Consider the following 13,413-nt stretch of genomic DNA (forward strand, 5'->3'; position numbering starts at 1 on the left):
TGACCAGACAAGAATTTGGTCAGAGGTTATCCTCAAATTTAGGGGCTTCTCTGTGGCTGTCTTCTTTTCAGGAGTACCCCCTAATTTTGCAGCTGCTCTGCTAGTCCCAACCTATGTTCTCTGAAACCTCAAACCAATGAGCCTGTGGCTTTTTGCCAGCCTGTGATGCATGGATTGAGAAGTACCCTCAAGCATAAGCTCACAAATCTCTCTTTTTAGTGGTAACTTCTCTTCAGTTCCTTTGGAGGAGCTTTCAAATCTTTTTTTTTATGTTTCGTCCAGAACATATAATTGTTATCTGTGAGAGGGTTACTTCAAATTATTCCACTATAAATGGAAGCCAGAATTTTCCTGCCCTTAAATTTTTTTTTAAGATGAGTCTCACTGTGTTGCCCAGGCTGTCTTTGAACTCCTGGGCTCAAGTGATTATCCCACCTCAGCCTCCCAAGTAGGTAGGCCTATAGACATGAGCCATTATACCCAGCTAATTTTTTAACTTTTTGTAGAGATGGGGTCTTGCTGTGTTGCCCAAGCTGGTCTCAAATGATTTTCCTGCCTCAGCCTCCCAAAGCACTGGGATTACAGGTGTGAGCCATCATGCCTGGCTCCTTAAATTTTTTTTTTTTAATACTTTAAGTTTTAGGATACATGTGCACAATGTGCAGGTTTGTTACATATGTATACATGTGCATGTTGGTGTACTGCACCCATTAACTCGTCATTTAGCATTAGGTATATCTCCTAATGCTGTCCCTCCCCTCTCCCCCCACCACACAACAGTCCCCGGAGTGTGATGTTTCCCTTCCTGTGTCCATGTGTTCTCATTGTTCAATTCCCACCTATGAGTGAGAACATGCAGTGTTTGGTTTTTTGTCCTTGCGAGTTTGCTGAGAATGATGATTTCCAGTTTCATCCATGTCCCTACAAAGGACATGAACTCATCATTTTTTATGGCTGCATAGTATTCCATGGTGTATATGTGCCACATTTTCTTAATCCAGTCTATCGTTGTTGGACATTTGGGTTGGTTCCAAGTCTTTGCTATCGTGAATAGTGCTGCAATAAACATACGTGTGCATGTGTCTTTATAGCAGCATGATTTATAGTCCTTTGGTATATACCCAGTAATGGGATGGCTGGGTCAAATGGTATTTCTAGTTCTAGATCCCTGAGGAATCGCCACACTGACTTCCACAATGGTTGAACTAGTTTACAGTCCCACCAACAGTGTAAAAGTGTTCCTATTTCTCCACATCCTTTCTAGCACCTGTTGTTTCCTGACTTTTTAATGATAGCCATTCTAACTGGTGTGAGATGGTATCTCATTGTGGTTTTGATTTGCATTTCTCTGATGGCCAGTGATGATGAGCATTTTTTCATGTTTTTTGGCTGCATAAATGTCTTCTTTTGAGAAGTGTCTGTTCATAATCCTTCACCCACTTTTTGATGGGGTTGTGTTTTTCTTGTAAATTTGAGTTCATTGTAGTTTCTGGATATTAGCCCTTTGTCAGATGAGTAGGTTGCAAAAATTTTCTCCCATTCTGTAGGTTGCCTGTTCACTCTGATGGTAGTTTCTTTGGCTGTGTAGAAGCTCTTTAGTTTAATCAGATCCCTTTTATCAATTTTGGCTTTTGTTGCCATTGCTTTTGGTGTTTTAGACATGAAGTCCTTGCCCATGCCTATGTCCTGAATGGTATTGCCTAGGTTTTCTTCTAGGGTTTTTATGGTTTTAGGTCTAACATGTAAGTCTTTAATCCATCTTGAATTAATTTTTGCATAAAGTGTAAGGAAGGGATCCAGTTTCATCTTTCTACATATGGCTAGCCAGTTTTCCCAGCACCATTTATTAAATAGAGAATCCTTTCCCCATTGCTGGTTTTTGTCAGGTTTGTCAAAGATCAGATAGTTGTAGATATGCAGCATTATTTCTGAGGGCCTTCTGTTCCATTGGTCTATATATCTGTTTTGGTACCAGTACCATGCTGTTTTGGTTATAGTGTAGCCTTGTAGTATAGTTTGAAGTCAGGTAGCATGATGCCTCCAGCTTTGTTCTTTTGGCTTAGGACTGACTTGGCGATGCTGGCTCCTTAAATTTTAACAACATATTTGAACGTACATTTTTCCCTCAACACATATACCTAATAGACTATTATTTATCTATCTTCTCCCTTCAAAAAAAAAAAGTAATTAGTGTTGACAATGTTGGCAGGCTTTCATTTCCCTTCTGGCCAAGCTGAAAATTCATTTAGGATTTTAGTTCCTGGTTTGGAGATTTTATTTTTCTGTACTATTTTATCTAGGGATATGAGTATAAGTTCAAAATAATTTTCATTCAGAAGTTTAAAGATGTTCCATTTTCTTCCAGCTTACCATTATTGCCAGTGAAGAGCTTGTTGACAATATATTTTGGGGAAGGGGTCATGATGTGTATGTATGTTGAAATTTTAAATTTTATATACGGTAAAATTGACTTTACTTCTTGTTTTACTGTTCTAAGAGTTCTTAGAACCATTCAGGCTACTTTCATTGTGGTGGAAACAGCTCAGATTTAGATCTTGCAGATTTGGTTGTGGAATCTGCCTATAGCTCCCTCTAGCTCTGTAGCCTTGGTAAATTTGGAAAAACATGGAGTATGAATAAAGAAAACATCTCTGTGTCACATTTCCTTATTTGCAAAAAAACATGATGCCATCTTTTCTGTCTACCCCTCTGGGCTCTTTCCTGAGGATCAGATGAGACCATGTATGTGAAAACACCTTGAAGAATGTAACACTTATATGAGAGCCTTTTTAGTATTTCCATTTGCCCTCCTATCCTGAATAGATGATTCAGTAACATTGTGTGTGAAAAAAATGATTTAAGCATTATGAACTGCTGCAATATATAGCAAATAAGGAATCATTATACTATTAATTATCATTATGTTAGTAGTGGACTACTGAAGACTGGAAACTCTCAAGAGCCAAAGAGTTGAGTTTTTGTATGCCATAATAAATGGAAGAGTATGTAGGGATGGAAAAGTGGGGGTGTCAGAAGTACCTGCAACGTTTACACCCTGTAAAAGATTAATACCTACTTTGCATTCCTCTGTTGTCTCTGCCCTTGGAGACTCGTTTACTTTCATAAATATAGAATGCTTACAAAATGCACCCACTTTAGTGTCAGCATGGAAGGAAGCTCATGTTGACCCTGCAACTAGATTAATGGGGAAAAAAAAGTCTGTCTTGAGCCGTGTGCTTTAACCGTGTGAAATTTATTGGAAAAAAAATCAGGAATATTGAGAGAGTTGGAGCAGGGAAGACAGGACAGAGAAGAATCGATAAAAGCATGAATAGAAGAAGAAATATAGGATGTTTGAGCATCCTAATGCTCAGGCAGAGGGAGATGTGGTCAGTTCTTGACTGGGGAAGGAACTAAATATAAAATGAGCCAAATAGAGTGACGGAGGCTTTTTACTGCCTGAGTCAATACAAGCAAGGGCCCAGGCTTCTAGATCTTATTGCAGAAAGACTGATTTCGACAGCATATAATTTGCATCCTGGTTCCATGGGAGAAGAGGTTCATAGATGGGCACATGTTCTCACACCCTTGAACCATGAATTGGAGTTTTCCACCTGGAAGGAGCAGAGACAGACAGACTGGTGAGCAGAAAGCTTCGTCCTCCAACCTTAGCCTTTACCTGTAATGCTCAGTGTCTCCATGCAGGATGGTCAAGACCTCCACTTGTACATTATCCCTTCTCTCTCTTCTATTTGCTTCCTCTGGGACCTTGCCCCCCATCAGTTGCCCACTCCTTTCTTATATTGTCAGCCTGTTTCTATGGACTCCTTTTTTGGTTTACAAGGATGCTCAGGTTACCCCAAATTTAAAATACTTTCTCTTAATTGTGCTACTCCGCTAGCACTATCCTTCCTTTCCTTACAGCCTTCCCAGAGTCTGCCTAGCCTCCTCACCTTGGCCCCTCACAGTCAGTCATGACCCTACTATGCTGAAACCTCTCTCAAAGGTCATAGAGATCTACTTATCAAATTCTGCATCCTTTTCTCAGGACTTTTTTAACCTCTTTGCTTGCACATCATACTGTGGACTACACCCTTTCTTTTTTTTTTTTTTTTTTTTTTTTTTGAGACAGTCTTGCTCTGTCACCTAGGCTGGAGTGCAGTGGTGCAACCTCAGCTCACTGCAGCCTCCACCTCCCAGGTTCAAGCGATTGTCCTCCCTCAGCCTCTTGAGTAGCTGAGATTACAGGCGCACCACCACACCCAGCTAATTTTTGTAATTTTATTAGAGACGGGGTTTCACCATGTTGGTCAGGCTGGTCTCGATCTCCTGACCTTGTGATCTGCCCGCCTCGGCCTCCCAAAGTGCTCGGATTACAGGCATGAGCCACTGCACCTGGCCTGAAACTACACACTTTGATACTCTCTGCTTCTGACAAGGTCTTCCCCACTGCTCATCTACTCCTCTGGATCCAATTATTTCTGCTCTCCCAAGTTGAACTGTCACATTACCAACTAACTGATGATCACCTCCATGCCAATATGCTAAGGGCATCTAAAACTTACTATGCCCAAAATGAAACTCATTACCTTCCTCCCCAAACCTGCTTGTTTTTGTGAGTTTCCTTTATATACTTCCTGTACCGCTCTTTCAAAACCTCTGTCATCTCTGATTCTTCCCTTTGCTTTTTTTTTTTTTTTTTTTTTTTTTTTTTTTTTTTTTTTTTTTTTTTTTTTTTTTTTTTTTTTTTTTTTTTTTTTTTTTTTTTTGAGACAGAGTCTTGCTCTGTCTCCCAGGCTGGAGTGCAGTGGCGTAATCTCGGCTCACTGCAAGCTCCGCCTCCCGGGTTCACGCCATTCTCCGGCCTCAGCCTCTCCGAGTAGCTGGGACTACAGGCACCCGCCACCACGCCCGGCTAATTTTTTTGTATTTTTAGTAGAGACGGGGTTTCACCGTGGTCTCGATCTCCTGACCTCGTGATCCGCCCGCCTCAGCCTCCCAAAGTGCTGGGATTACAAGCGTGAGCCACCGCGCCCGGCCCCCTTTGCTTTTTCCATCCAATTTGTTGTGAAGGTCTGTCAGTTCTACTTGTAATCTAGGTTGTTTCTGTCGCTCGGTTTCCATTTATCAAACATTTGGCTGCGCACAGTGGCTCACGCCTGTAATCTTAGCACTTTGGGAGGCCGAGGTGGGTGGATCACTTGAGGCCAGGAGTTCAAGACCAGCCTGGCCAAAATGGTGAAACACCATCTCTGCTAAAAATACAGAAATTAGCCAGGCATGGTGGCAGGCGCTTGTGATCCCAGCTACTCAGGAGGATGAGGCAGGAAAATTGCTTGAGCCTGGGGGGCAGAGGTTGCAGTGAGCCGAGATCGCGCCACTGCACTCCAGCCTGGGTGCCAGCAAGACTCCATCTCAAAAGAAAAAATTAACTGACCTAGTAAGGAACTATGCTAGACTCTGGAGAATGCAAAGATTAATAACATCATTTGATGTCAAGAGCTGAGAGAGATAAACAAAAATAGCCAATTATTACATGAAATGGAAAAACCATGTTATATGCTATGCTGGCAAATAAATGATTTTGGTATTTTGATTAAGGGGGGCATAGTATCAAGGAAATTCTTAGGAAGGAAGTGAGATTGAACTAAGCTATGAAGAATTGGTAGCATTTTGATTAGAAAGGAAAGAGGATAATTTCAGGCTGAAGCATAACTGGAGAAAAAAACATGAAAACATGAAACTGTTCAGGAAATGGTGACTTGCGTAGCTGGAGTAAGTGTAGAGTGTAAACGGATGCAGAATGAGTGAAAAGACATGGGAGAGATGTTAATAAGTCTTTCCATCAGTCACTCCTATTACCTTTTACTGAAATATTACAATAGCCCTTTAACAGGTTCTCTTGTGTCCACTGTAACTTGCTTCTAAGGTAATCTTCCTGAAGAAGCGCTTTGACCAACCTGGATGGGCTACTGGCTCTGCCTTTTCCTAGTAACAGGTCTTTAGGCAAGCTATTTCTCTTTTCTAAATTTGTTCCCTTTCTGTTAACAGAAAAAATTCCTACTCTGTGAGGATTAAATGATAAAGGGTATTTTAAAATGTATATCATACTGTCTGGAGCAATAAATAAAGGAGAACTATTAAATTCAAACTCTTTTTAACTGACACTGAAGCTCTTGTATCAGCTGGCTCCAGTCAACCTTTCCAAGTTTATCTTCTATGTCTCTGTTCACCATCCTCAAAAAATTCTTTGCTCTTTTTCCTATTTACATCCTGCACTTTTCTGACTTTTGCTTTCATTCCCTGTCTCTGGAATACCCATCAACCATTGCTGTATGACTAAATCAGTATCTCTTTAATCTTGACCGCACATCGGAATTGTCTAGGAGCCTTTAAAAAAATACTGATGCCTGCTGGGCGCGGTGGTTCACGCTTGTAATCCCAGCACTTTGGGAGGCCGAGGCGGGCGGATCACGAGGTCAGGAGATCGAGACCACGGTGAAACCCCGTCTCTACTAAAAATACAAAAAAATTAGCCAGGCGCGGTGGCGGGCGCCTGTAGTCCCAGCTACTCGGAGAGGCTGAGGCAGGAGAATGGCGTGAACCCGGGAGGCGGAGCTTGCAGTGAGCCGAGATCGCGCCACTGCACTCCAGCCTGGGCGACTGAGCAAGACTCCGTCTCAAAAAAAAAAAAAAAAAAAAAATACTGATGCCTGGATTCTATCCCCAGAGATTCTGGTTTAATTGCTTTGGTGCAGCCTGAATATTAGGATTTTTTAAAGCTGCTCAGGTAATTGTAATGTGCAAACAAAATTGAGAACTACTGGCCCAAATCATAAATGTTCCCTCAAAGCCTTTTCTGAATACCACCTTCTCCCCATACGCACCTCTAATCTTTCCTTTCCGTGAACTCTCTGCACTTTATATGTACCTTTCTTAAGACACAATTTTCTCCCTTGTGATATTGTTTCTTATTTCTTACATTAGAACATAATAATCTCTTTGTACAGTTTATATTTGAGTCATCTTTCTGTAGGGGTTCATGGTATGTGTCATTAATGTTTTCCGAGTGGTGGTGGATGAATGCCTGCATGTAGAAATAGGAAAATGACATTTCTAGTGAGGAAGAAGAAAAACTACAAGAAGAGTCAGGCAGTGTGGTTCCTGGGATGGAAATAACCAGTATCCCTTATTTTAGGGATGAGGAACTGAGAGTAAGGGTAAAGAGGTATGGGGATATACTCAGACAGGTCTGGTAACCTGTGAACACAGACTTGTAGACAGTTATTAGTTTATCCATTCAATATTTACTAAATGCCTACCATATGCTTGACATTGTGCTAGGTCCCAGGAATATATAGCTATAGCTTACAGTCAATGTCTCAATTTCTCATGGGGCAATTGACACATTGCTTTAATAGGAAGAGACAGCTAGTCTCACTGCCTTCTCTTAGGCCTAATGGGAAGGGCATGTATCTCGTCATCGGTACCTGGTGATAGAATAAAGAATTCTATTCTTTATTTTCTTTCTTTTTTTTTTTTATCTTTTTTTAGATGGAGTTTCACTCTTGTCTCCCAGGCTGGAGTACAATGGCACAATCTCAGCTCACTGCAACCTCCGCCTCCTGGGTTCAAGTGATTCTCCTGCCTCAGCCTCCCAAGTAGCTGGGATTACAGGTGCCCACCACCACACCTGGCTAGTTTTTGTATTTTTAGTAGAGATGGGGTTTTACCATGTTGGCCAGGCTGATTTGGAACTCCTGACCTCAAGTGATCCACCTGCCTTGGCCTCCCAAAGTGCTGGGATTACAGGTGTGAGCCACCTCGCCCGGCAAGGGATTCTGTTCTTAGTCCTTGAAAAAATAAAGTTCTGAATCTTCAAGTTCCTTGATTCTTCTTGGGCCCCTCTCACTCCAACTGCCCCCTACCAGAAGTAAGTTGATGTGTTCTCAGGCAGAAATTGCCTCATGAAGTCCCCATATACCTTCAAAGATCTTCTTTAACATGCACTGCTGGGAATTCTGAGTGATGCAGGTTCCCTCTCCACGAAGACATTTTCCTTGATCATCCATATAAGCACATGTGTAGCAATTTAATATTGTGCCTGAAAATTTAAGATAAGCCTTCAATAAGGTAAATTTGAAAATGGAGAAGGACACAGACTCTTCACAGGGTTTGCAATGTGACATTTCCTTGTGGACCAGATGTGTAGCCTTGATTCACATCTGGGAGGGGTAATGAGCAATAGGTAGCATGGATACTACACATTTATTTCTTAGTTCTTTTTGGGGATCTGAGGGCCCTGTGTCTGATAGACCTGTGCCAGAGGAAATTCTTCATTCTTCTTCATCTCTGACCTTCATTGCTGATGAATCCCAAATTTCTCTCTCTAATATTTTTACTCCAGTCCATATCCGCATTGACTTCCTGGGCATTTATCATTAGATACCCTTCTGTCATGTGACACCATAGGAGCAAAATGTATGTGTGATTTTCATCTCCCTTTTCTACTCCCCGTCATGCTCTCACCCACAAGGCACAAACACTTGGAGTCATATTTGACCGATTAATAAGCTATGCTAGAATGCTCTAACATTGCAAACCCTGTGAAGAGTCTGTGTCCTTCTCCATTTTCAAATTTACCTTATTGAAGGTCACTAACGGCACTATCTTTGAAATACTTCCATGTTGCCTCTTTTACTATCTCTACTGCTAATTCCCAGTTTGGGAAGCCTAAAGAAGTGGAAAGATTATGGGCTTTGCACAGTCCTAAGTTTGAATCCAAAGTTTGCCACTTTCTAGCCATGTGACATTGGACATATTACATTCGTCTCACTTCTTTCATCTGAAAATTTAGAATAATGATATTTATACAATAGAGTGAAATGTGAACTACGTCTGGTAATAACTTGAGGCATCAAACTTTGGGTCTTGTTTTCTTTCCGAGAACAAACCCTTTTAATTAAGAGCCACAGACTAGCAGTTGTCCTAGGAACTCATTTCTGGATCTAAAAGAAAATAGCTTTACTTTCCATGTTCAAACAAAAGGAACCACCAGCTGTACACATCTCTTTACAGAATTCGTAAGGTTATAGCATTCTAACATGGTTTAAGAGGCAGGGTTAGCATAAAGCTAATGAAGGTTAGTCTTCAGAACTCTGCACTTTCATGACCCCCTTCTAGGGAAGTCGGAAGGGCTGTGTATTCATAATTTCTTATGGAGAGTGAAGTTGGAAGGGTACTGGCATTTTGTATTTGTTTTATTTTTCTTATAGAGGGCCCTCCATATTGTTTAGCTTTCAGGCTCCCACATGCCTCTTGGTATGATTGTGAAGAGAACTAGAGAGTCTTTGAGAGAGCTGTTTGTGAAGTGTTAACAATTCTTCTGCACTCCTTCCCTAAAATTGGGTTTTCTTGATGTGGTCCCCATTTCCCACCTGAAGTCAATGACTGGCACCCATCCAAACATGGCTCACCTGTAGATGTGCTTGAAATTGGTGCACCTGAAGCCTGTTCCCCTGAAGGCTCTTCATTCAAAGCACGCTCACCCAAAGACTGTTCACCTGAAGCGTGCTCACCTGAAGGCTGTTCACCGGAGGCATGTTCACCTGGAAGCTGTTCATCTGAAGGCTGTTCACTTGACTCATGCTCACTCAAAGGCTGTTCTCTGGAAAGGTGCTCACCTGAAGGCTGTTCTCCTGAAGGCTGCTCACCTACAGTATGCTCACCTTCAGCATGTTCAGTCGCAGCGGGCTCACCTGAAGCATGTTCACTCTCAGCATGTTCTCCAGAAGTGTGCTCGGCCACAGTGTGCTCCCTTGAACCATGCTCACTGGAACCATGCTGGCTTAAAGTGTTCAGGCCTGAAGAAGTCTCATATAAAGCCTCAGCATCAGAAGGGTTTTGAAGTGAAAAGAACTCACCTGGAAGTTGCTGAACTGAAGTTTGATGATCTATGGAGCCAGAAAGCTCATCAGGCAGACTTGATGTTCCTGGGATGGAGAAGGAACAGAAGAGAGATGGTGAAGCTGAGAGAGAGAATGGGATAAAGACTATCTTCCTGTGGAGTTAGGCTAATGTTATGAGACTCCTAGGTTTCCTGTGGGCCTAGATCGGGCACCTGAAGACTGCAGATGTTGGGAAAAATCAACTAAGTATCCCAAAAGGCCATGGAGGACAGAAGTGTTTAGTGAAACAAACAGAGGCCACCTCTGGGATTGAAGAGAAGAATCCTAAGTTCCCCAATATTAAGAACTACGTAGGAGAATCCACTCATCCATGTACAAAAAGCACCTGAAGGAAAATGAATGTGCCTCCCTGACAAAGTCAGCATCAGGAAGTCAATGTACCATCACTGTTAGAATCAGAAGTTCACCACCAACCCTCCCTCCCATTCCTCTATGGGTGAAAGACAAGAAGAGTAGAGATAGAAGAGGGAGAGAGAAAGCAAGTAGTTTTCAATACCTGAGTATTTGTAATCTAAATTAAGGGTGGAAGAGTTAACCTTTGGACAAGGATGACAAGTATGAGCCACCTGTATTTGGTAATGTCAAGTTATCAGAAGGGATTAAGCCACCTGTATTTGGTAATGTCAAGTATTTTCTCACAGTCAATCCCCAATCCATGTGGGTTGGGGATTCAGAGAGCAAAGTTGCTATAAGCTATTAAGATAAAAAAAAAAAAGTCTAGGCATATTTAATATATATATATATATATATATATATAGACACACATATATGAATTGTATTATTGTGACATAACATTTACATTCACTTCATGGAGTTGTCCTGAGTACTTAATAAGATAAATTGTGAAGTGCACCATTGCCTAGTACTCAATTTTATTTTTCTTTTCTTCCCACCTTACACTGGGAATTACAAAACTCTTACATGGTTTTTTTTTCTGGCAAGTCTCTTCTACCTTTAATCCATCTCTTTTTTTTTGTTTGTTTCAAAGATAGAGTCTCACTCTGTTGCCCAGGCTGGAGTACAGTGGCACAATCTTGGCTCACTGCAACCTCCACCTCCCGGGTTCAAGTGATTCTCCTGCCTCAGCCTCCCGAGTAGCTGGGATTACAGGTGCGTGCCACCATACCCGGCTAATTTTTGTATTTTTAGTAGAGACGGGGTCTCGCCATGTTGGCCAGGCTGGTCTCGAACTCCTGACCTCAAGTGATCTGCCCGCCTCGGCCTCCCAAAATGCTGGGATTACAGGCATGAGCCACTGTGTCTGGCCAATCCATCTCATCGACTGTCAGCCAAATATTCCTTAAGTATATTTTAAGTGAACAGAAGCACAAAACAGATAATTTGATTATTACTCTTTGATTAAACTGAGCCACCTAGAGGAGGAGAAATAGACTACAACAACCAAGTTATTTAATTCTAGCCAAAAGCTGAGAGGAATTATTGGATCTTTGAGGCTGAGGTAGTCTAAAACCCCAGAGTACTCAAACCCCAGAGTTGAACTCAAAGAATCTTGCGATAGATATATTTTCTTGGCACAGTGCAGTACTTATAATCAATGACTTTCTAAATGACTAGGGTGAGAATATGTTGATAAAGGAAAGGTAAGATTTAGTAAAGCTTTTAGGAGGTTTTTATTTTTTAAACTTATTACATAAATACTATCTACTTGACTGGTTTTTCAATAATTAACACAAGTTTTGATAAAGAGATGTTTCTGATATAGAAAGGAGGCATGAAAAAGCATGCTAATTTCTTGATCTTATAGTTTATGACTCGTGTCACCATGTGACTGGCACATACTATCACCTGGTGGCTGTGTATCTGCGTTTTTGCGTCAACTTTTGAAGGTCTAACAAAGCAAAAAGCAAAACCTCTGACAGTAAACATTATAGAAAATACATTGTTATTTCACTAAAAGCTCAGAGCTCATGGCCTCTTTCTGCTGTAGGAGGCAGGAGGGAACACAGCACACCATGAATGGGGGATCCCGAAAGAAGAGATGATACAGAAAACCTGATTTGATATAACACAGCCATGAAGAAGAGACTTATGAAGTCTCTGGCCTATAGCTCTGTCGTGTTCTGATATTGTTTTCTGAACACATCACATCTTCCCATCTCCCGTCTTTCCTTGGCACATTAACCACACAAGGATCCCTCACATGTAATTGATGGGACAAAGCTTCATTGGGCTTCTACAGAACCCCTACGCCTACTTTTTCATCTCATGCAGCATCAGCCACTCATGTTGAGTGGCTAAAATAAGTAGAAACAAGACTGTCAAGCCAGTGGGACCCTCTGACTGTAAAGCTGTGACTAGAGAAATCAACTGGTTCAGGAGCTCTCCGAGTTGGACTTGTTCAGCTGCTCTTGATTCTGACTCAGATTGGTTTGGGTGACTGAGAGACTGGTCTTCCTTCTGCAAGGCCTGAAATGTCTTAAGGGAGACCCCTTTTGTATTTACCTGAAGCCTAGATCAAACACTCACCTCTGGCAGATCCAAGCAGATAAAGACTCATTAGTAAGAGAAACATGTTCATCTGGATTTAGGAAAAGAGGGGACCCCAGTGTGGGCCACAGCTTCTTCACAGAGCTATGAAGCAAACTGCGAGCAAAAGCTCCCAGTGCTGAAGCAGAGCTGGGAATTCTAGAACCTCAGAAGTAACCCATGTTTCTTCACAATGGGTTGGGCTCTGAGGTTCTTGTGTAGCCTGTTCAGGCAAGTTGGCCCTTAGCAACCCATTGCTTATTTCACTAGCGAAGACCAATGAGTATTTTCTGTGTGCAGGGTGGTGTGTTGGGGCTATCTGCCCTAACTTTAAAAAAAAAAAAAAAAAGAAAAGTATTTATTACCAAAAAGCACATATTTTTTGTAATACAGTTTAAAAGATACCTACTCTCTTTTAAAAGTGTTTTTGACAATGAGGTGTGATTGTTGATTATTTTCTGTTTGGCTTTCTGAATCAGCCTTTCTTGGCTCTGATCTGTACCCTGGAAGGCTGACCTCTGTTGACTTCATCACCTGAATGCTAGCTGGATTTGGCTTCAGATTGGGTTTATACAGGATTGGAGGGGAGAAGAGAGAGAGAGGAAGAGGGAAGGAAGGAATGGGGAGAAAGAGAGACTGGAATATTTGTTCTTCCTATTCCCTTCCTGCCACAGTTGACACTGGCTGAGTCTACATGACAGAGCTCCTGTTGGGTATCCTCTCTTCCATGGCTCCAGCTCTCATCCATGCTATGGTAATATGTTTCTCTCCCCCTGCCCTCTTAGGCCTAGGGATGATAATAGTTTCCTGCTGTTACTAAAATCTGGATGCCCAAACTTTCCTTTTTTTTTTTTTTTGTTTTGTTTCCTTAACCTTGCCCACTTCTGTAAACAGTCTTTTCATACAGACCTTTATCAACCATGGTTTTAGCAGGAAACAGGTGGCAAACTCAAATGCG

At 41.7% G+C, this 13,413-nt stretch overlaps 1 protein-coding gene across 5 annotated transcripts; it reads right to left on the reverse strand.

Moving 5' to 3' along the window:
- Nucleotides 1-3,234: 3,234 nt before the first annotated feature.
- ACRV1 (acrosomal vesicle protein 1) lies at nucleotides 3,235-12,574 on the reverse strand. Of its 5 annotated transcripts, none has more exons than XM_032167829.1 (5): nucleotides 12,456-12,574; nucleotides 9,924-9,992; nucleotides 9,477-9,713; nucleotides 7,985-8,104; nucleotides 3,235-3,614 (listed from the first exon to the last, which is right to left on the reverse strand). In XM_032167829.1, exons 1-5 carry the CDS (start codon nucleotides 12,505-12,507, stop codon nucleotides 3,490-3,492), a joined length of 603 nt encoding a protein of 200 aa, XP_032023720.1. In that variant the 5' UTR covers nucleotides 12,508-12,574; the 3' UTR covers nucleotides 3,235-3,489. The 5 variants fall into 5 exon arrangements, with proteins under 5 accessions (XP_032023720.1, XP_032023719.1, XP_058302787.1 ...); XM_032167828.1 differs by having other exon boundaries at nucleotides 9,477-9,758; XM_058446804.1 differs by having other exon boundaries at nucleotides 9,477-9,665; nucleotides 9,759-9,992; nucleotides 12,456-12,568.
- Between the last annotated feature and the right edge of the window lie 839 nt (nucleotides 12,575-13,413).

This window comes from Hylobates moloch, unplaced genomic scaffold (assembly GCF_009828535.3).
Source record: "Hylobates moloch isolate HMO894 unplaced genomic scaffold, HMol_V3 SCAFFOLD_11, whole genome shotgun sequence".
Taxonomy (NCBI): domain Eukaryota; kingdom Metazoa; phylum Chordata; class Mammalia; order Primates; family Hylobatidae; genus Hylobates; species Hylobates moloch.

Excerpts from the sequence above, each read along its gene's own strand:
- ACRV1 (XM_032167827.1), bottom strand. The coding sequence starts at position 12,507 with ATGAACATGTTTCTCTTACTAATGAGTCTTTATCTGCTTGGATCTGCC. Across the intron at positions 9,993-12,455 it reads TCTGCTTGGATCTGCCAGAG|GAACATCAAGTCTGCCTGAT; the intron begins GTGAGTGTTTGA and ends TCTCCATCCCAG. Across the intron at positions 8,105-9,476 it reads AATTTCAAGCACATCTACAG|GCACAATATTAAATTGCTAC; the intron begins GTGAGCCATGTT and ends TTAAATTTTCAG.